Source organism: Ambystoma mexicanum, chromosome 6q (assembly GCF_040938575.1).
Source record: "Ambystoma mexicanum isolate Mex_15411 chromosome 6q, UKY_AmexF1_1, whole genome shotgun sequence".
Taxonomy (NCBI): domain Eukaryota; kingdom Metazoa; phylum Chordata; class Amphibia; order Caudata; family Ambystomatidae; genus Ambystoma; species Ambystoma mexicanum.
The window spans coordinates 442,443,791-442,464,631 of NC_090937.1; the positions used below are offsets into that span (position 1 = coordinate 442,443,791).

The following is a 20,841-nucleotide window of genomic DNA, read 5'->3' on the forward strand; positions in this document are numbered from 1 at the left end:
CTCCCGAATCCACTCCAAAGTGCTTAACATCACAGCCTACACCGGAGTCAGTCGTGTTTGCAGCGGCTAGCAGGAAAGCCTGCACTTGACACAAGTGTGCCACTCCACCCGATAATGAGAACCCTAAATTGGGCACTTTCGGGAAGAAAATTCTCACTATAAGAGCAACTACTGTGAAGGCTGCCAACTCTTTGGCCATCGTGGCAAGGTATGACCAGGATGTGGCACCGCCTTGTGCCACTGTTGGACCACCTTCCAGAGCAGCAGAGCAAAGAAGCAATGATTTTGGTACGAGAATGGGAGGAGGCATCGAACCATAGCATAAACATTGCTGTCGAGCTAGCAGAGATTGGTTTTAAGCAAATTAACAACGGGGTGGTTCTCGCGCGTCAAGCTTGGCTACGCTGCACGGTTTTCCGCCAGGAAGTTTAACACAAGGTTGTGGACATGCCTTGTGAGGGTGAAAATCTTTTCAGGGAAATGATCGACGAAACTAAAACTATGAACTTGGATTCCGATACAGCAAGGTCCCTTACAGCCCTGCAGGGCAGAAGATCGTTTTGCCCCTTTCGTGGCATCTTGGGTAACGCAAGATTTTCGGGTTCTTGAGACAAGGGATTCAGCAGATCCACCTACTACTCCCAAGACTACAGACGTTCCTTCGCAAGTCTCAATTGCAACAAAATTGAATTTATTGTATGCAGAGGCTTTAACATATATTTATTCGACCATGTTGGCTAAAGACTTGACTACACCAATTTAAATAATAGAGCACAAAGGTGGGTAAAAGAAATGGAGAACAAAAATATCACACTGACATGTAAACCCTTAGATGAAGGTCAACTTGTATCAACCTGGAGGCGAGGGAATTCTACTGCCATAATTGATTATATTTGTTTCATCCGGAATAACTGAGTTAATTACTGAAACACGAAACATCCCCTCACCCAACAGTTTCCATTATGTTAACACGATCATGGATTGTAACATTGATGCCAACGAAGAAACAAGTTCTACCTAATTTAGAGCTAAATCGTGCTCTAAACCGATTGAGAATTAAACCTAACTTAATAAGTAAAATTACAGAAATTCAAGACCACTACCCGAGAAGGGATCGATAAATTGAACTGACTGGCTGCTATTCCAATATAGGAATCCAAAAAATGTGAAGGGGTAGTCGTCAGAAACGCATACCCATTGCTTTAACAGCGAAAAAAGAAAGAACTGCGTAAAACAAAAAATTTGATGAAGCAAAATACGGAACACAAGATACAACGGAAAAAGGAAGCAAAACAACGATATTCCAACTGGGTTAAATCCATTAGATCAACAATACAACAAGCCGATGCAGAAAACATACTGGAAGCTGTGAAAAACAGAAACACGAGATCTGTGGAATATGTTGAATCCTCACTCGAATTGTCAAGATCTCCTGATACAAGATGTACCGGAACTGAATTGGATAAAGCATTTCTCGAGCCTATATAAGAAAAGACGGTTTATAGTGATTGCATCGAAAATAAAGGGTCGAATACAAAGCATCTAATGACAAAGCATCGACAGGCTATGTTTTACATATAAAAGTGCCTTTCCATCGAAATCCGTCCATCGAAAATATAAATGGACTGGTTTCAATGAAAATGCACTTTTACATGTAAAAGATAGCGTTTCAATGCTTTTTTTCTGTAACTTTAAAACGTTACATGGAACTGTCCAGTGCTGAATTTTGACACTGGCCAGCTCCTTGTAACTTATTATTTTTTGGGGTATATTGGGGGGGCGGTTCTCCCCCCCCCCCCCAACTCCCATGCCCACCCCTAACCCTAATTTAACCCTTAATCTAGCCCCAACCCTAAACCCAACCATAACCCTAACCCCAATGTAACCCTTAATCCAACCCTAGCCCCAACCCTAACCCTAATGTAACCCTTAATCTAACCCTAACCCCAACCCTAACCTAACCCTAATGTAACCCTTAAAATACCCCTAGCCCCCACCCTAACCCTAATGTATCCCTTAATCTAACCCTAGCCTCAACCCTAATGTAACCCTTACAACAACCCTAACCCTAACGTAACCCTTCATCTAACCCTAGCCTCAGCCTTAACCCTAACCCTAATCTAACCCCTAATCTTAACATTATATTTCGATGGATCCATCTAATTTTATTCAATGAAATGGCCATTCTATGGAATGGTATTTCGATGGATAAAATGTGATGGTTTGGTGTTAGATGGTTTGCCATTCGATGGAATGACCAGATACCGAAAAGACAACACCTTGACAATGTTGATGGCCCGGCAGTAGATGGAAAATGGAATTTCTTATGGGACAAACAGGACATAGTGAATATTATCAACAAGCGGAACCCTTCCTGCGCTCCTGGGCCAGATGGGCTATCCAATGCGATCATAAAACAGGCCCCAGAGGAATGGGCGGAGATTAACCAAATAGTACAAACCAATTAAATTCCCAACACATGGAAGGTGGTAACCTTGATCCCAATTTTTAAACAAGGGGAGAGGAGGGACCCAGCGAATTATAGACCCATAGCCCTGTTGGACCCGCTGGGGAAAATCTTTGACACTTTTTTGTTGAAACAATTGACTGAATGGGCTAAGGCGAATAACAGAATGGCTGTCAAACAGGATTTGTTCCAAAAGTGGCCACCAATGTAAACTTATTGCTGTTAAATTTGGCCAAACAAGAAGCGTACATGACCAAAACCCAAGTCTTTGCAGCATTTGTCGATCTGCAGATGGCCTTTGATGGGGTAAGCCAACAACGGCTCTGGGAGAAAATGTTGCAATGGAACTGCCGGCAATCGATACTAGCTCTGATGCAGCAACTATATACTAACACAAAAATTCAAATTTGTATGTCAAAAGAGGGAGTAACTCACTACGGCCCAGGGTCCTGAAGCCGGGCGCATTGACAGGAGACTGCCAGACCTCCATGGTCCGAGACAGCGTTCGTTGGCGCTGACTTGGTGGTCTGGTGTCTCCGTGCCCTCCCCGCCGCCTGGTACTGTGAGGAAACCTGGCTTCGGACGAGGTAGGAGCCGCCGCGCCTGCAGCACCGACTATGCAGTGGCCCGTGCAGAGCGGCCATGCTGCTGTTTTATCTGCGCCCTATGGCCCCCCAGTTCATTTGTCACGCTGTTCCAGTGCAGCCTTTGTCACACCATTGTGCCTTCCCAACCCCTTGTTGGGTCGTAGAGACGTTCAACTAACGTGCCGCACAGAACGGCTTGGGGCTTATAATCCGGTGCCGGCACCTATAGGACTTAAACTTTGCAGTCCCCGGTGGGCATCATCAACTCGTCTCACACGCTGTTCATACTGTTGGAGTCATCGCTGTGTGGGTCTTGGGGAGTGGGGGAGGGGCCCTGATGCGTGGTGCTTGGCGGTCCTGATGGGGGGGCGCTGGGTGGTCTATCACCTGTATGCATCTGTGTGCTTGACTCCCTGTTAGCTGGGTGCTGAGCCTACATAGCAGATTTAGTCCGGATAGGGCACGCACATAGGTATTGAAAACTTCAGCTGCATGGTGGTGGTCCTGGGAAGTTGTAACTTCACCATTGCATCTTTCATATCTACACATACGTGAGAGGCCACAGTCCATTAGTAGGGTACAAGACTATTTGTTGGAACTGGGTGCACCCCTTTGGACTTATTGAAGCTGTCATGCCCTGGGGCGGTGTGCTCTGTGCGGTGGCCCCTAAGCTTACCATTGTAGAACTCAATCAGTATAACCAGCCCCCCCCTCGCTTTGGTTTGAATCGCCTAGCCGCCTTTTACCGCCCAATGAGTTAAAGTTAGACCCACACAGACCGATCCTTGAAGCCAAGAGACACATTGTTCCCCCCCTGTGCCGGGGCTGTCACCCACCGGGTCTGGCGGGCAGCCACAGTGGGGGCCGCGCCCTGTTCTAGATGCACCATACCCGGGAGGCAACTGAAGTCTGGCAATTGCAACCACCTGGCTACACGCATACTCTCAGACAGCATGACTAAAGGGGCCAATAAAAAGCAGAGCTCCATTAATATGTATACGAAGACAACACAGACATCAGGGGAGCCACTACCAGAGCAGGAGGCAGCCATGTCGTGTTCACCACCCTCCATTCCAAACTAGATGACATGAGTAGGACTATCTGTTCAATAAAGGCCCACATGGAAAAAAAAGATAACTGAGTGACAGAGGTTGAAAATAGAGTGGGTACTGCCGAGGATGACATTGGTGCTCTTCGGGCTGAAATAAACACTGTCCAGACGAGTCCAGGAGATCAGCAAGAAAAACGAAGATCTCGAATCACGCTCTAGGCGTAATAATATTTGCATTATCGGCATTCCGGAGGACAACCTCAAAGGCCCCATGGAGGACTACATAGAGCAAACCTTGCTGACCCTGCTGGATTCTCCGAAGCTGTCTCCACAATTTGCTATTGAAAGGGCACATCAATCTTTAATGGCTAGGCCCATGCCGGGAGGCCCAGGCCATGAGCCCCTCCCTGCCCTATCATAGCGAGGTGTTAAACAACTGCGACAGGGACGCCCTGCTCTGTGCTGCAAGGATTAAAGGCAACCTCTTCCTGGGATCCTCCAGGATCCACCTTTATCCGGACTTTTCCACTGCCATCCAGCAGGAGCGGAAGACCTTCATTTCTGTGAAAAATAGATTGCGGGACCTGGGAGTCAAGTACTCTTTTATATCCTGCCAAGCTTAGGGTGGAACACACTAACCAGGTCTTCTTCTTTACCATCTCAGAAGAGGCAAACCATCTCCTTTAACTCTCGTTTCAAACTAATTCACTGAAAGATATTGCATAGGATCCACCATACGCCAATCAGGCTTCATTGTATGTCACAAGACCACCCACCAACATGCCCAAGATGCAACTCTGATGATGCAGACTATATCCACATGCTGTGGTCATGCCCTCAGCTCACCCGATTCTGGACGGCATTAAACCGTGATTTTAAGAGGAAACAAATGCATAGGGAACAATGAATGACTCATTAATGATTTTTCTTAGCGTTTTCATACATAATAAATATATATATATATTCTGTTTATAATGCTTCTTTTCTTTTGTTATATGTTCTCACGTATGTCTTATTGTGCATTGCATTTTTTTCTTTTTTTCAACCCATCCGTCCAACCCCTCCCCCTTCCTTTTTCTCTGTCAAAAATATTTTTTTTATATACAGTGCATTAATATACACTATTGAATATGTCAAATGTGTTGAAATGGATGAATTGTAGAGATATGGGGATGAAGTAATATATGCCCTCCATGTTTTGAAAAAGGCTTAGCTCAAAGCCGAAACACATGTCAAGAAAGTTCTAGGGCAATCAAGTGATTATTTACAATTCACAAATAAAAGTTTGTTTGATAACACAACAAAATTTGTGGCGCATTTTTCTTAGTGCGGAACAAGTATCTGTTTTGAACCATGGAGGTGGGGATTCTTTGGCTCCTCCAACCGCACCACACATCTTTTGCGACACACAGATAATGGAATGAAAGGTCGCTGAGCATGATAAATCGCATCTCAACGTAAAATAAGTATCCCAGACATAAGCAAAAGCTACTGCTGTTTGACTCATGTTCTTGCTTTCACACCATATGTGGACTCACTGATCTACTGAGTTACAGTATGTTCTCTGTTGCGTTGCCAAGCTCAATGATGAAGTTTTGAAAAAAAAAAGCGGGAGGAACTACAACATTGATAGAGACTTGGAATGGACTAAAGCAGGGCTGCCCTTTTGCGGCCTTTCTTTTCAACCTCTACACATCAGATTTCGAAGAACACATGAAATTGTCCATGATAAATCCACCGAAAATCAATGCAGTTCCTCTCCCACTGATGATGTATGCTGATGATATTGTGCTGCTTGATACGACGAAAGGTCTCCAAAACAGTTTAGCAAACATGGAGGGCTATATGAAAATAAACAAACTAAAAATAAACATAGCTAAAACAAAAATCACAATGCTAACAAAAATGCGAAACAAGAAGGGAGAATTCCAATTCTATCCCTTGAAGAGGAAACGCTGTCCTTCAAACAATAAAATATCTAGGAGTTCTAATCAACCAATCAAGAGCTGAAAACAAATGGTCTGAACAGCTGGCCGCAAAGGCACAGTTCCTATCAATACAAGGGAGAGATATCCATCGAAAATTCAGTATATTCTCCCTGAAACCCAAAATGGCATACTACAGCCAAAAAGTTGTGCCTATTTTGACCTATGGCAGTGAAACCATGACAAACTTGCAACAAACAATGTAGCAAAAATACAAAGCCACTTTTTGGAGGAAAGTATTGTTAGGCAGAAACCTGTGCAGTTCCCTTAGGGACCACTGCAAAAAGTTTAAGACTACAGGTGTTGGAAGTAAACCCAATTGGTAGCACTCTGTACCACCCATATTTACCTGGTAGCTGTGGCTGAGCAGTCAGACTTCTCTCAAGAAGAGTTAGGCAGTATATAGAGTATACACATTAGGTACATAAATACAGTAGCACAAGCAAACACTGACCAGAGCTTTGGTATAAAAGTATATAATTATTTATTTAAAAACACACTTGTAAAAATACACTGGCACTAATATGTCAAGCAAGTTCAAACACAGTCACTAGAAATATATGCACCTCCCTGATTAATTATTTGACAAGTCTTAGGAAAAGAACACCACTTATCAACACAGAGGTGAGCGCTTAACCAAGATGGCACTCCAATAATTATTTAAAAAGGGAGAGAAAAGGCAGAAATAGTAAAGCACACAATACCAACACTTTTAAAAGAACCACAGCCAGTCAAGAAAGGCAGGGTCTACTGTAGAGCAAAAAGTTCATAGGCCAGGCCCACTCTTGGAGAGAGCAAGGCGGAATGTGCCCAAGATCACACAGTTGAAGTACACTTTAAAAGTGTTTGCAGATAGTTCAAAAGGAGTTGGATCAGTTCAGAAAAGTTAGTTAACAGGTCCTAGGTCACCCCAGGATAGAGAGTCAAGGATTTACAGGACACCTTGAACAGTCTGTTGCAAGGGAGACCAGGCGGGACACAGTACCTGAAATGGTGAGAAAGCTCCAGCGTGGGCAGTTGTTCCTGGCAGCGGGTGCAAGTCGGTGCTTCGTTCAGGGGGGGAAGAGAAGATCTCGACGTGGAGGAAAGCTGGAGGTCGTTGCACTGCCAGGGAAGAAACCAGCCGTGGAGTTTCCCGGTTAAAATGTAATACCCTTTTATTCGCGGTAGTGGTGAAGCGTGGCTATCCGGCCGCCGAGGTGCTTGGCATGGGCGATTCGACCACGAGACGATCCAGGAAGGCAAAAAGAGGGCGAACTAGTTAACCCCACCAGTTCAAAGGAAGAAGTCTCTCCAGGAAGAAGATCTTCTCTGTCGTTAGGAAGTGGTGAGTCGGTTCAGCAGGGCTCCACCGGTGGTGTCATCGTTGCAGGTCGGCTCAGCTTCTCCCTCTTCGGATTCTTTAGGTCCTGTAGCGACTTCTGAAGTTTCAGTCTCCAAAGCCCTGCTTTTATGCAGAAAACCCCCATTCATCAGTCCTAGCTGTCAATCAAACATGCTAAGTGGGGAGCCGGGCAGCTCACCACTGGGCCAATCACACAAGAGTGCGACTTGAGTTGCCGAGGCAACTCAGTCCAGGGTGCCTATTCCCCCTCCCACACATCCTATAGACCCAGACAGAGTGGCACCACTTTTGGAGGCTTCTGTGCAGAAGCCTGCCAAAAGTGGAACAAAGGGCTCGACTTGGGTTGGAGTTAGAGAGGCGAACACAAACGCCATTTTAAAACCGAGTCCTGGCAAAAAGACCCAACCGGGGAATAAATATTAAATAAATAACCAAGCGGTATCTTTAACATTGCACCAAAAAAAGTGGTGCGTTTAAAATGAATGGGAAAATCCCATAGGAAATATTCAGCGTGGTAACCACTGCCACCAGCCAGAAACTCGACAAGGAGGGACTACACAGTGCCCCCTCGAAAAACAGACCCAGGGGCAATCGAATTAACCCCTTCCAGTACTTCCACAATATGATGGTTTGTACTGGTTCTGTTCATAATTTAAGACTAGTAAAGTCAATTGTGACTTTACATGCCCTGGGAGACAGTAGTCAGTCCCAGGGTATGGAGTCTATGTTTGGGGGTCACTATGACACCCCTGTTTTACTGCACTGAGGGTGCTGTGTAACACACATACCAAAAAACACATGAAGCCCTATGGAGTAAAAGACCCCATAGCCCATAAAACACATTACAAAGTCAAAAGACATTCTCAAATCATGCCTAAGAGTGGGAGAAAAAGAGTCTTACTCTTAGCAGGAGAAGAAAATAAACCCCAAAAATCCAGCAAAGCTGCTGGGGGACTCACTAGGTGTGGGAAATTAGCCTATACAGAGAATTCTCCCTAACAAGTATTGGCTTTACCACCTTAATATCCAATGCCAAGAATCCGCTTTGAAGTAGCATCACAATCGCTAGAGTCGATAGTTATGTTGAAACAACTCGATCTGTACCGAAAAGTGATGAACAAATAACTGCAATTGAGATGCTCCGAATGAAGGAATACTCCATGAATGACACAGCGTTGAATGCTTGGAAAAAAGATTTGAGAACAAAAATGGCCAGTGAAGAAATATCGTTGGAAATGCTGACATTAAGTCCGCAATATGCTAAAAGACAAATCCAATGTAATGATTGATCAAGACGTCTCAGAAAAAAGCAACATACCAATTGAACTTGCATTTTGACGTCGACATAAGAGCGCTTAACGAACTCCCAAGCTATCTGGCACTCTTTCCGGATCAGTCAATTAGAGATACATTTTTGAAACTGAGATTAAACCTACTCCCAACAAGGGAACTACTTGTAAAAACTAATCAAATTCCAATATTGCAGCAATATTTTGTCAACAAACTGCAACTCTAGAGACACTATGCCATATATTAATGGAATGCCAGCGTTGACCGATAAAAGAACCCTATATGGAGATTTTTTCATGATATCAAAAGAACAGATGGATTCTGAGTCCAGATGGGCGCATATTCTATTGGGAAATGACAAAAAATTGGTCTTGTCTTTACCATAATTCAGTTTTGGAATAACATAATGAAGATGTTGGAGGAGAGATCAGTAGAAGAAAATGAATTTGCTCAACAGGAACAAACGTATCAATGAAATAGAATGGACTTTTAAGAGGAATTTACGATAAATGTGATAAATTAAAAGTTTTAATGTAAACTATACCATTTTAAATAAAAAAATAACCCGCAGAGTTTTTGGAGTCTCTAAATCACGAGGATGCTTACTTTCACATACCAATGCACCCAAGACATCGAAAATTCCTCAGGTTCATGGTGGGCAACAGCCACTTCCAGTTTCGGGTTCTCCCCTTTGGCATAAAGTCAGGTCTTAGGACTTTCACCAAGTGTCTGGCTCTGGTAGCAGCTTACCTCCGGAGAAACGGCCACCACGTTTATCCATACCTGGACTGGTTGTTCAGGGGGACAACTTAACAGCAGACATTGGAATCTCTTAACACCACAATGCTCCTTTAACGTCTAGGCTTTGTCATCAACTTCAGCAAATCCTATCGGACGCCCTCAAAGAATTTGGTCTTCCTGGGACCACAATTCCAGACGACCGTCAATCCGGTGAAACCGTTGAAGGAGAGGATAGAGAAACTCTTGACCCTAGCGGGCTCTTTACACCAGGAACGGCTGTCGCTGTCCGCTCGTATATGTCTCTCCTTGGCACTAAGTCGTCCTGTATCCCCCTTGTTCCAAACTGTCACCTCTATATGCGCCCAGCACCGGAATTTCTCCCATCCAGATGGCCCCACACCCAGGGCTCCCCGGACGCTGGCAGACACCCTACATTGGTGGACTCATCCCGTCAACATCAAACAGGGCATGCCCAAGGTGGAACCAGATGTATGCTACACTATCGTGACCGTCGCCTCGTAGACCGGATGGGGTGATCATCTGGACCAGTTCCAAGTCAAAGGCCTGTGGTTACTGATGGAGACCTCTCTACATATCGACGTTCTGAAGCTGAGAGCGGTACACTGCACTCTCAAATCTTTACTTCCTCTCATCAAGGACTCAGTAGTAAGGATTCTCACCGACAACACAACTACCATGTTCTATCTGCGCAAGCAAGGGGTAACACACTCACAGATCCTATTCTAGGAAGCCCAAACCATCTGTCAGTGGGCCATCCAGCACAGGATTTAGATCCTGGCTTTCCACATTTCCGGGATTCAGAACATACAAGTGGATTCCCTCCGCAGGGACTCTTCACAGACGCTCAAGTGGCAACTGAACAGCTCTAAGGTGGCAAAGATCTTTGAGAAATAGGGCTCTTCCCCCTTTGGACCCGTTTGCCAGCCCCGAAAACAAACAGTGCCATCAGTTTGCCAGCAGGGTCCTTCATTCGAACTACCAGGATGTTTGCCTAGGCATACCTCCTTTTCCCCTGATAAGGAAAACGGTTCAAATGATTTGCAAGGTCACCTACAAAATTAGCCTAGTGACTCCGGCAGACCTGGTTCTTCGACCTTCTTCACTTGGCGGTGGACGATCATCTTCAATTGGGTTCCCAGCCGGATCTCCTGTCTCAGAACAAGGGTTTGGTGTGGCATCAACCCAGGCTCCCTCACATTTCCGGCATGGGTCATGACCAATCTGAATTCAGAAACCTAAATATTCTTCAGGATTGTCGCCGCATTTTGGCTGCGGCGAGGGCGCCGTCTACCAACACATCATATAGCCGTAAATGGAAAAGGTTTTGCATTTGGTGTGCTCAACAGCCTAACCTACAGCCATTGCGTGTTTCCCCTCAACAACTCTTTCCTTACCTTTTTATTGTTAGCAAAAGAGGGTGCAGTGCCCCACACGTTCACCAGGCACTACTGTTTGCATCAACAACATGCAGTTGGGACGAGCACTGCTCCAACGCCTTTTCCAGTAAGTTAAGCCCCGCTGCTTCAGGGGTTTTGACTTTACTCATGCTTATTACCTTAAGTATGTCGTTCTCTTTTTGTCATATTGCTGAAGGTCTACGTCCTATTTGCCTTATATGCACCATCAAGCATTTCTACTACTACAAAGTCTATTCACAGCATGTGAATCCCTGAAAGATCCAATGCTGGAGAAAGGAGTAGTTTCTTACCTTTAACTCCATTTCTCCAGAGTTGGTATCTTTCATGGATTCACATGCGCCCTACAGCCTTCCCCCTCAGGCAAACATCTTCTTAGGACATCCTGCTTTTGTAGAGGTTAAAATCTGAGGGGGCAGAGCTATTGACTCAACGTCCCATTGGTGCTGCCCAAAGCACCCATAACGACGTTGATAGGACACTCAAGGTGTCAACATTTCCATAGGAAAACTAATATATTAAAGTTACCAGGGTTTCCCCAGCCTGACGGGGAATATTCGCAGCATGTGAATCCATGAGATACCAACGCTGGAGAAATTGAGTTACAGGTTAGAAACTTCTCCCTTCTCGTGGAGCTCAGGGTTCCCGGTTCCTCTCTGTAGTCTGGTCACTGTGCTGGTTACTGGGCTGCAGGCCAACCACAGCTTCCTTGTGGGTGCCCCACCAGATGAGACGATTGCTTCTCCGCCTTTCCTGACCTTGGGTACCTGGTTGGTCAGGACGCCAACCTACTGGTGTCCGGCTAGCAATTTGTTTGCTCTCCATACCACTGCTGGCTCTACAGTGAATTCAAAACAGAAGTAAGTCTCTTCAATTCCCATATATGCAGTTAACGTACATTGGACTGTGAGTTCCTTATCAGAATGGGAGTCCTTGTCCCTGAGAGGGGAGTCACTCCAAGTGAGGTCCCACTTGCCCAGACCCTTATGTAGGGTCTTGCGAAGCGGGCTCACCTCCCTAGCCTCAAAGGGGATCGCTCCCCTCTGGGGAGATGTGGCAATTGTCCAGATTCGCCACAATACACTTCTGCTAATCCTGTGGAGCAAGAACCATGTGGCATGTAAGGTAGGCATCTACCACTCTGTAGTGGGGGAGGGTTCAGCAGCTTTCGTCAGGCTGTTGACACGGACATTGCCGGCATTGATGAGGATGGGCACCTTGGTTGTTGTTGGCTCATTGTCAGAGCCACCTCTCCCGTCAGAGTCCAGTCTTATAGTGGCAGACGACGGACCCTCCCTGCTCACCCCTACAGATCGATGCTTACTGCGATAGGGGCAGAGCATGTAGATACAACACAACCCAGGAATCCATTTAATTTACGAAATTGCATTTAACTTTGTCAAAACACCATCAGGATAACAGAAGAAGTAATAATTATCATGCACGCTATACAGCCCTTCACAGGCTACACTATGCCACGTATAATCTGGTTCATTTTCGCTCCAATCTTTCACTTCTTTTCTTTCCATTCCTTTTCATTGTATGCCTATTAACAGCATTTCAGCATTAACATCAGGAATCCAGTCAGACAGCTTTGTTTGTCTCTTCTTTAGACATAATGAATCAATTGTATTTGAATTTATTCAGAGTCTAAACTCACCAAATCAAATATTTGTATTTGCTTGCACTGTTATATTTCATGTTTGTCAGTCTTGTATGGTCAAAATTGATTCACATTGTCTAAAGCTTTAGTGTTCAATATATAAGCCATCGCTTATAACACTAGTAAAATTCAAATATGAATAATTATCAGCAGTACTTGACTATTCATTACTATCAATTTTCATTATTTTCTCTTATAATCGTTTTCTCTTAAATGTCATATGGAAATGTAAACACATCAAGTATATGGGTGCAAAAAGTGCAGGTGAGTGAATCTTAAATGATGGGATTACCAAATGAGTAACCCACCCCCAATCACTACAGATCATACTCTGAATCTGTGCCTATCGTACACATCCCAGTGGTACTTTTCTTTTGATGTTTATTGTGGCCCTCTACCCTCAATACAGCCCCTTCAGTCAACTTTGTGTGGGGGTGGTGAGGACCAGCAAGTTGTTTTCTAGAGAGAGGGGGGCGGATTGGAGGGGGGTGCTTTGTACTTGCCCTTCTTTTTTTCCCAAGTTGGTGGCAGAGTTTCAGCCAGTTACCCATCATGAAATTACTCTTCCTAGTTTTTCTCATACCCACAATCTCAATCTAAGTGGATCTTGCATTGTCTTGCTGTGGGCAAGGCCTTTAACCTTCTCCACTTGCACTTGTGTTAGTTGTCACTACATTGCATATCTTGTACTTCTCTTTTGTTTTTGGCTTCCTTTTTTTTCTTAAGCTTTTAGTATAATTTTGTGTGTAGTTGAAGCAGTACTTAATACAATACATTATTTATGAAAATTAAATATTTTTCATTTTATTGTATTTTACTTTTTAATTGAACGTACATTTGATTCTTAAAACCATTTGCCAGTTCTTTTTACCAACTACTATTTAGTTTGAGGGTTCGAGTACCACTCTAGCACCTATAATTTACCCATAAAGTTACATTACATTGTTTTCAGACAGTTTAACGTTCACTTCATTTGCCTCCACCTTTCAGAAATAATTTTATAATTCTGTTACTTGAAGTTTGACTTACAAGTACCTTGTAAAGCACTTTTTCTATGCAACTTCTTTGACTCTAACATATTGATTTATTTAATCTTCTAAGGTTACAGTGCGCAGAAGGCCTTCAGTAATCCCTGAACCTGGATCCAAAGTACCTCACGAAATGAGACAGCGATATGTCAACTTCTTTGTTGAAGAACATTTAAAAATGTGTACAACTGTTCATGAGGCTTTCGATAAGGTTAGTTTTAGGATTGAGATTTTGATGACCGCCAAATGTTTCTCTAAATATTTAACAAGGTATTCAGGTGCTGCATAGAACTTGCGTAGGTTTATTCTCATTCTTCTTCTGCCTTTTCGCCTTTTTACACCTAGCACATGCTCCAGCAAGCAGTTATTGTAGCTAAATGAAATGCATAGTTATGTCGGGCGTGCTGCCACTGCTCCTCCATGCTGCCTTCCCTGTCATTTTATCATTCTGAGGGAATTGGCACATCATACCTCCTCTTCTTGGGCAGCATTGTAAAGCATGCACACCCTTTTTGTTTCAATTTAAAACTTCGTTTGGACTCTTAACTGGTATCTTTTATCATCAGTCTGCCACTGTGCCACATTTCTGGCTTGTGTTAATCTTAGTCTGGGAGGGCTACCAGCAGTAGTTTGCTCTCATGGCAGCTCTTATTAGGGATTCTTATCTTCATGGAATTTCATATTTTATTTAGCAGGAAACCAGGTGAGTTAACCTTCCTTTGTTTCATGAGAACTGTTTCTCCTGGCTACACTCTCCACTATCATCAAAAGGGACTTGCAGAGCCAGAAGAAGAGTGCTTCGCATGGCAGATTCACCAGGGGCATCTCTGCAGTAAATGCAAGGATAAACATTGGATGTGGTGGTAGGTGTCTGTTAGGCAGAATCCTCTGCAGTACCCTTAGAGAACACTACAGGTGATTAAGTCTACAAGTGGCAGTACAATTTCACCTTTGGTACAAGCCTGTACTACACAGTTATAGTAGAATCCGCTGGACCACCCTTTCTTGCCCCATCCCTTTGATGGAGGACTATCCATGAAAGCATGACCATGTTTATGACTGCCACTTTAAAGGGATGCAATGGTGTATAACCCACTGTGATGCCAGCTTGCTAATATCGCCTAGTAAACGCACAAACACAGAGACTTGCTTCAGTGCAGCAAATGACTGTTTAATTTGGGAGCAAACCATTTAGCTCGACTGCTGCATCAGCCTTGCGGTGGATCATTGCTCAAGGGCCGTCCGTGAACCAAGTATCTATACAGTTGCTGTGAGCTTTCAAAATAGAACTGAATGATTGGTGAAATATTATGATCAGCAAAAATGTCTGCTTTTTAAAAGAAAGTAGTTTTACAGACTTTTATTGTCATTATGGGCAAAGCAACATAGTTTTCTTGCATGCAAATACTGCCTTATATTGGCACAGCCTGCATGTACATGGTTTCTTACAGTGGTGCTATTACTGGCATTCACATCAAAACCCACATTCTGCATGGGGAGGGGATACTGGCTTATATTAGCCCAGGCTGCATGGGAATGCTTTATTACAGTTTCATTATTGCTGGCATTTAGGGCAAAGCAGCATGAGTACTCTGCCACACTAATACTGGCATATACTGGTATAGCCCACATTGATGCATTTTCTTTGTGGTATTATTACTGCTATTATGGGCAAAGCAACATAAGCATTCTTACGTGGGGGTACTGGCCTATATGGCACTACAGGGGTGCATTGGAACAGCCCACATGAACATAGTAACATTATTACTGGCATTAGGGGTAACAAAATATGAGCATTTCTGTGGGTACATACTGCCCTATATTGGCACAGGCTGCAGAGACATGGATTCTTACTGTCATGAAGGGCAAAGCAACATGAATGTTCTTGCTTGAGGATACTGCCGTATATTGGCGCAGACTGCATGGACGATTCCTTTTAGTGGCATTATTTTTGGTATTATGGGAAAAGCAAAATATATAATCCTACATTGGGAGAATTTCCTATATGCCAATACCGGCATATATTGGCACAGCCCGTATAGACTTATATTCTTATAATGGCGTTATTGGCAAAGCCAACATGAGTGTGTTCTTGCATGGTCATACTTGCTTATATTGGCACAAGCAACATGTTTTCTTCTTAAAGTGACATACTGGTATTGAGCACAGCCAGAATGAAAAGGTCTGCAGAATACTGGCATAGAATGGAAATCCTTGGCAATCTGAGACCACTCCTTTGGGGCAGTACAAATGCATCATGAAAATATCTTTAACAGTTCCTTTGCATTCTGTTGGTGAGCTTGCTACACTCAACCTTGCAAAGGTTTGGAGGTGAAAGGAATAGATTATCAGGAGGCTGTTTAGCAAGTCAAGGGATGGCAGCCATATTGTGCACCCCGAAGCGGCATTTCACCTCTTAAGGAACAATGTATGCCTGTTAAGGAGGATGGTGCAAAACTAGAATGTGGCAGCCCAAGGTTGAAGAAACTACAACAGTGTTCCCAGAATTACATAACTTGTGCACCAACCACACTCTGCCCTCAAATGGCACTGCCATCTAAGTGTCTTAGGACTGCCTCTACTCCTTTACCAATCATCTTAGTACTCTCATTGACACCCTGCCCACCACACCTGATAGTTGCCTCTGCATTTCCAGCCTCACAACACCATTCTCATTGACCACATCACCCTTTGCCGTATCACCTAGACCATTGTATACCGGTCAACTGGCCCGTGGCACCCCACTAAACCCCCATTCTTGCTTGCAACCCCTTGCAATGCTTCCACCACATTTTAACAATCATCCCTCTCCCTTGCCCCCCTGCTCCATGGTTCCATTCCTTCGAATAAGAGCACTCTTGAATGCCTATTGTGAGACATTACCCAGGAAGATTGAGAGGTGATTGTTAATATCTACAGACATTCCTAAGGCATGATGGAATGCATCCTGTTCAAATACCTACCAGTATCAATAATGGACAAAGGTATCCCTTCATCTGATTCTGAGGACCACCATATGGACCTTTATGAATACATGCTTCATGAATAGCCACACCTAGCATATACAGGACATGCTAAACTAATCCTTGCAAATGATTGGCCAACACCTGCATCAGCCTTTGTTTTCCCACTTGGGCCCCCCAGCCAAATCGACCCTTTAATAGGCAAGTGTCTCATCTACCTCTGGCGAACACATGACTCTCCAAGACGCACCATAAACCTTCCCAAATGGAACTCATTTGAGGATGAATAGTTTCTTGTTTCAGCATGATAATCTTTTTGTTATTAATATTTGTATTAATGAATCAATATCTGCAAATAGTATATCATTTGTCTGTGCATAGCGATAACATCCAAAGGAGGTAGATCTGTGGGAAATGAAGTCAAAACAGTTGGCATTAAACAATACTAAACACCTTGTGATACATGTTGGGTTCAGTCTTCTGGGATCTGCATTGGCTCACAATCGTATCTTGTAATGCGTGCTCCATACTCAGTCTGGATGATTCACAACCTCTTCTTGAATACTCGGAAGACTGAAATTGCCCTCTTTGGAAACTCCTTTTTGCAGACTTTCCCCTTTGCCTTGTTACTGTCTCTCAGAGAGCCCCCCACTACCATTATCTCTTTTGCCAAAAACCTTATAGTCCTCTTTTATGTCTTTTTATTTTTATTACTTGTGTTTAGTCAACAAAAAGAGAATTGACTTTTACAAGGACAGACAAAGGGTTCCAGAGTAGGTAGAAAGTCAGGAAGTCCTCTTTGAATTCCTTTTGTTCTTTGCACTCTGGATTCATAACTCACAAAGCAGTCTCACTTTGAATGACATGTCCTACGACACATCTTTCTCTTCTAAATATTTCCCAAAGAGTTAGTCACTTCTGCCATGGTTGTCTAACACTGTTTCTCCAGCATGGGGTCTGGCATGGATTCACCTGCTCATGAATATTCCCCGTCGTCAGGCTGGGAATCCTCGGTAAAGAAAAAACCAGTATCAGTTTAGTTTCTGATCTGTCTTTCGTAGTAATAACCAATCACTGGTCTCTGCGTCATACTGACCACAGCCAATGACTGCCCTCTACCTAAGCACCGCCTCTGGCAGCCATCTTCAGATTTTTACCGCACGTTCATGTGTTGGGATCCTCGTGCTATTGCTCTCGAGCGTTAGTGCTATTTTTCGCGCTTTTTCACAAAAAACTTCGATTCTTTCGGTCAAAAGAGCCTCAAGCTCCACCGATCCTACATCCGATCAACGGGGACCCGTGTCGGATTCGTCTGTGCCCCTCAAGGGTGAAGATTTCGTCGAGCTACACTTCGGAGGACTCCAGAAGCTTCTCAGGCCCGGTCTCGGAGATGGCCCAGGAGAAGGGAAGCTCGACGCCCGGAAAGCTGTTCAGGGTCTGCCCTGGATGCCAGCTGCAGAACGTCTTTAAGGAGGACGAACACTCTTTCTGCCTTTACTGCCTTCATGAGGACAAGACGCACGTGGAGAAGGACTGTGCGTTTTGCAGCAACATGTCGGAACGGACCATGAAGGACCGCCATCAACGTCTCGCCAACTGGCTGGAGGGTAAGAGCCCGTCTGGCGAGAAGAAGAAGAAATCCGAGCGGTCTTCTAAGACCTTTGAGGGCGCCCCGGCGACGGGGGCCCAACATAAGGCTAAGCACCGCGAGTCCGCTGGCACCGGGAGCGCCGAACGGTCGGGCTCTACGGGCGCCAGGCAGGGCGCACCCTCCCCGGCACCATCAACCACGAGCCAACGCTCTGGGTCGGGTAAGAGGAAGGGCGAGCACCCGGCGAAGCTCCTGGAGAGGCCCCGGTCGAGCTCTAAGGCAGAGGAGGAGCGTGGCAGTGCCCCCTCCCTCAAGGATAAGGCGGTGAGCGCACCTAAGGTGGTGAAGGCCTTGATCCATCCGACCAAGCCCTCTATCGAAACGGTCGCGGCGGCCCTGGCTCAGCCTGTGGAGGCTGCACCAGTGGTGGCGACCTCGGGGCCCAGAATCTCCCTGCCTCCTCGGAGGGAGTCTTCTTTTGTGCCCATCGATAGGACCCCCGTGAAACCCTCTGTGGGGAAGAAGGGGGGGCAGGGCGTCGTCGTAGATTCGGCCTCAACCTCAGAAGAGGAGCTGATCGAGGTCTTAAGCCACGGCCTAGGCGTGGAAGAAGGCCAGCCCGTCGGAATGGACCCCGACGCAGGTGACGACGACGACATCGTCGAGGATACCGACGGGGCCCCTGCTCGCCCGTCGGATTCCCCTCTGCCAGCGCCGCAAGACAACTCGGCGGCCATTTTGTTGGCCATACAGTCCTTATGCTCCGAGATAAGGACGAGGCTACCGTTACCGACGGAGGAACCTCTCCCGTCGGGGGATCCAGAACCGGGACCTTCTGGTGTCCCCCCTACCAAGAAAAGAAGGATCCATCCACCACCTCCTTTTCAACCGTCGCGCCCCGTCCAGCCCTCCTCCCCGTCCACCCGAGGGGATGATACGGGGACTGACACGGCAGCGACGGGTACGGACGACGAGGCATACGACGAGGATTTTCCGTCGTCGCCTCCCGCCAGGGCTTCTCCGCCCGACGAGATCGGATCTTTCCACTCCATGATCTCCAGGGCTTCCGAGCTTTTCCAACTCTGCCCTGAGGAGAAGAAAAAGGAAGGCTTCCTTTATCAGCGGCGCGAGGCCAAGAGGAAGACGGTCCTCGCAGTGCCTCTGTTGGACGACATTTGGGATGAGGGCCTTTCCCTCCTCAAGAACCCTTCCACGACGCCAGCTAGAAGAGACCGGTACGAGAAAAAGTACCGGGTCCCGGACACGGCCCCCCTGTGCCTCCGGGCGCAGCCTACCCCGGATTCCGTCGTCTCCGCGGCAGCCAGGAAGAAAGCGGGGGGGTGCGGCCTCCACATCGACTTCCCCGCCGGACGGCGAGGGAAGGAAATTGGATGCGATGGGACGTAGAGTCATCCCGTCGGCAGCGACGACGATTAAAGCGGCCAACGCCTTGGCTATCGTGGCTCGCTACGACAGGGAGCTCTGGTACAAGATAGCTCCCCTGCTGGATTTTCTGCCGGACGACAAGAGGGCGGAGGCCCTGGAGATCCTGCAGGAAGGTGAGGTGGCCTCGGACCACGCCATCACCGTGGCGACGGACATCGCCGACACTGGGTTCCGCCAGCTGGGCAACGGCGTTTGCCTTCGACGTCGTGGATGGCTCAAAGCTACGGACTTCCGGCAGGACGTCCAGACCAGAGTCCTGGACATGCCCTTCGACGGGAACAATCTGTTTGGGAAGACAGTGGACGATTCCCTTCAGGCCATCAAGGCGGATACTGAGACGGCCCGGGCCCTTGGAGTTCTGCAGCAACGACGGACGCCCTTTCGGAGCAGCGGAGGCAAGGGCGCCTCCAAAGGTTCCGGCGGCGGTTTCGCTTCCTACCGTCAAGCGGCCCGCTCGTTGTCGCAAGAGGCCTACAGAGGACGAGGCAAGTCTAGCGGACCCCGCCGTCGTCGCCAAGGAGGTCAAGGCGGCAAGGCCGCGTCCAAGCAGGATTGAACCGGCCGTGGGGTCGGGCCCCCACCGAAGCACCCCGGTGGGAGGCCGGCTGGCGGGCTTCGTCAGCGTGTGGGAGTCCATCTCCACCGACTGTTGGGTGCTGGACGCCCTGGCCCGGGGCCACGCGCTCGAGTTTCAAAGAAGGTGCCCGCGCGTCCCCCCCGTGGCCAGGAAAGAACTTCACGCCCCTCAACTTCTCCTGGAGGTAAAGGCGATGCTCAGGAAGGGCGCCATCGAACTCGTCCCAAAGAGGCTTCGGGGCTCCGGAGTCTACTCGAGATACTTCCTCGTGAAGAAGAAGACGGGAGGATGGCGCCCCATCCTAGACCTGCGACGTCTGAACAAGTTCATCAAGGCGCAGAAGTTCCGGATGGTCACCCTCCAGCACGTCCTGGGTCAGCTGGAGGAAGGAGACTTCCTATCGTCGTTGGATTTGGAGGATGCCTACTTCCACATTCCCATCCTAAAGGGGCACCGGAAATTCCTCAGGTTCGTGGTCCAAGGGCGTCATTACCAGTTCAAAGCCCTTCCCTTCGGACTACGGTCGGCACCCAGGGTATTCACCAAGTGCCTCGCACCGGTGGCGGCGCAGCTGCGCCGCGAAGGGATTCACGTCTACCCCTACCTGGACGACTGGCTCATCCGCGCCAAGACGAGGGAGCTCGCCGTGGTCCACACGGCAAGGACCGTCC

General features: G+C 46.6%; 1 protein-coding gene across 1 annotated transcript in view; it reads left to right on the forward strand.

Annotated features, from left to right (window-relative positions):
- Positions 1-20,841, forward strand: part of LOC138516091 (RNA exonuclease 1 homolog) — a 2,454,886-nt gene that overhangs the window by 986,156 nt on the left and 1,447,889 nt on the right. Inside the window, exon 6 of the mRNA XM_069630920.1 lies at positions 13,667-13,804. Within this exon, the coding sequence (XP_069487021.1) occupies positions 13,667-13,804 (138 nt within the window). The remainder of the gene's footprint in view (positions 1-13,666; positions 13,805-20,841) is intronic.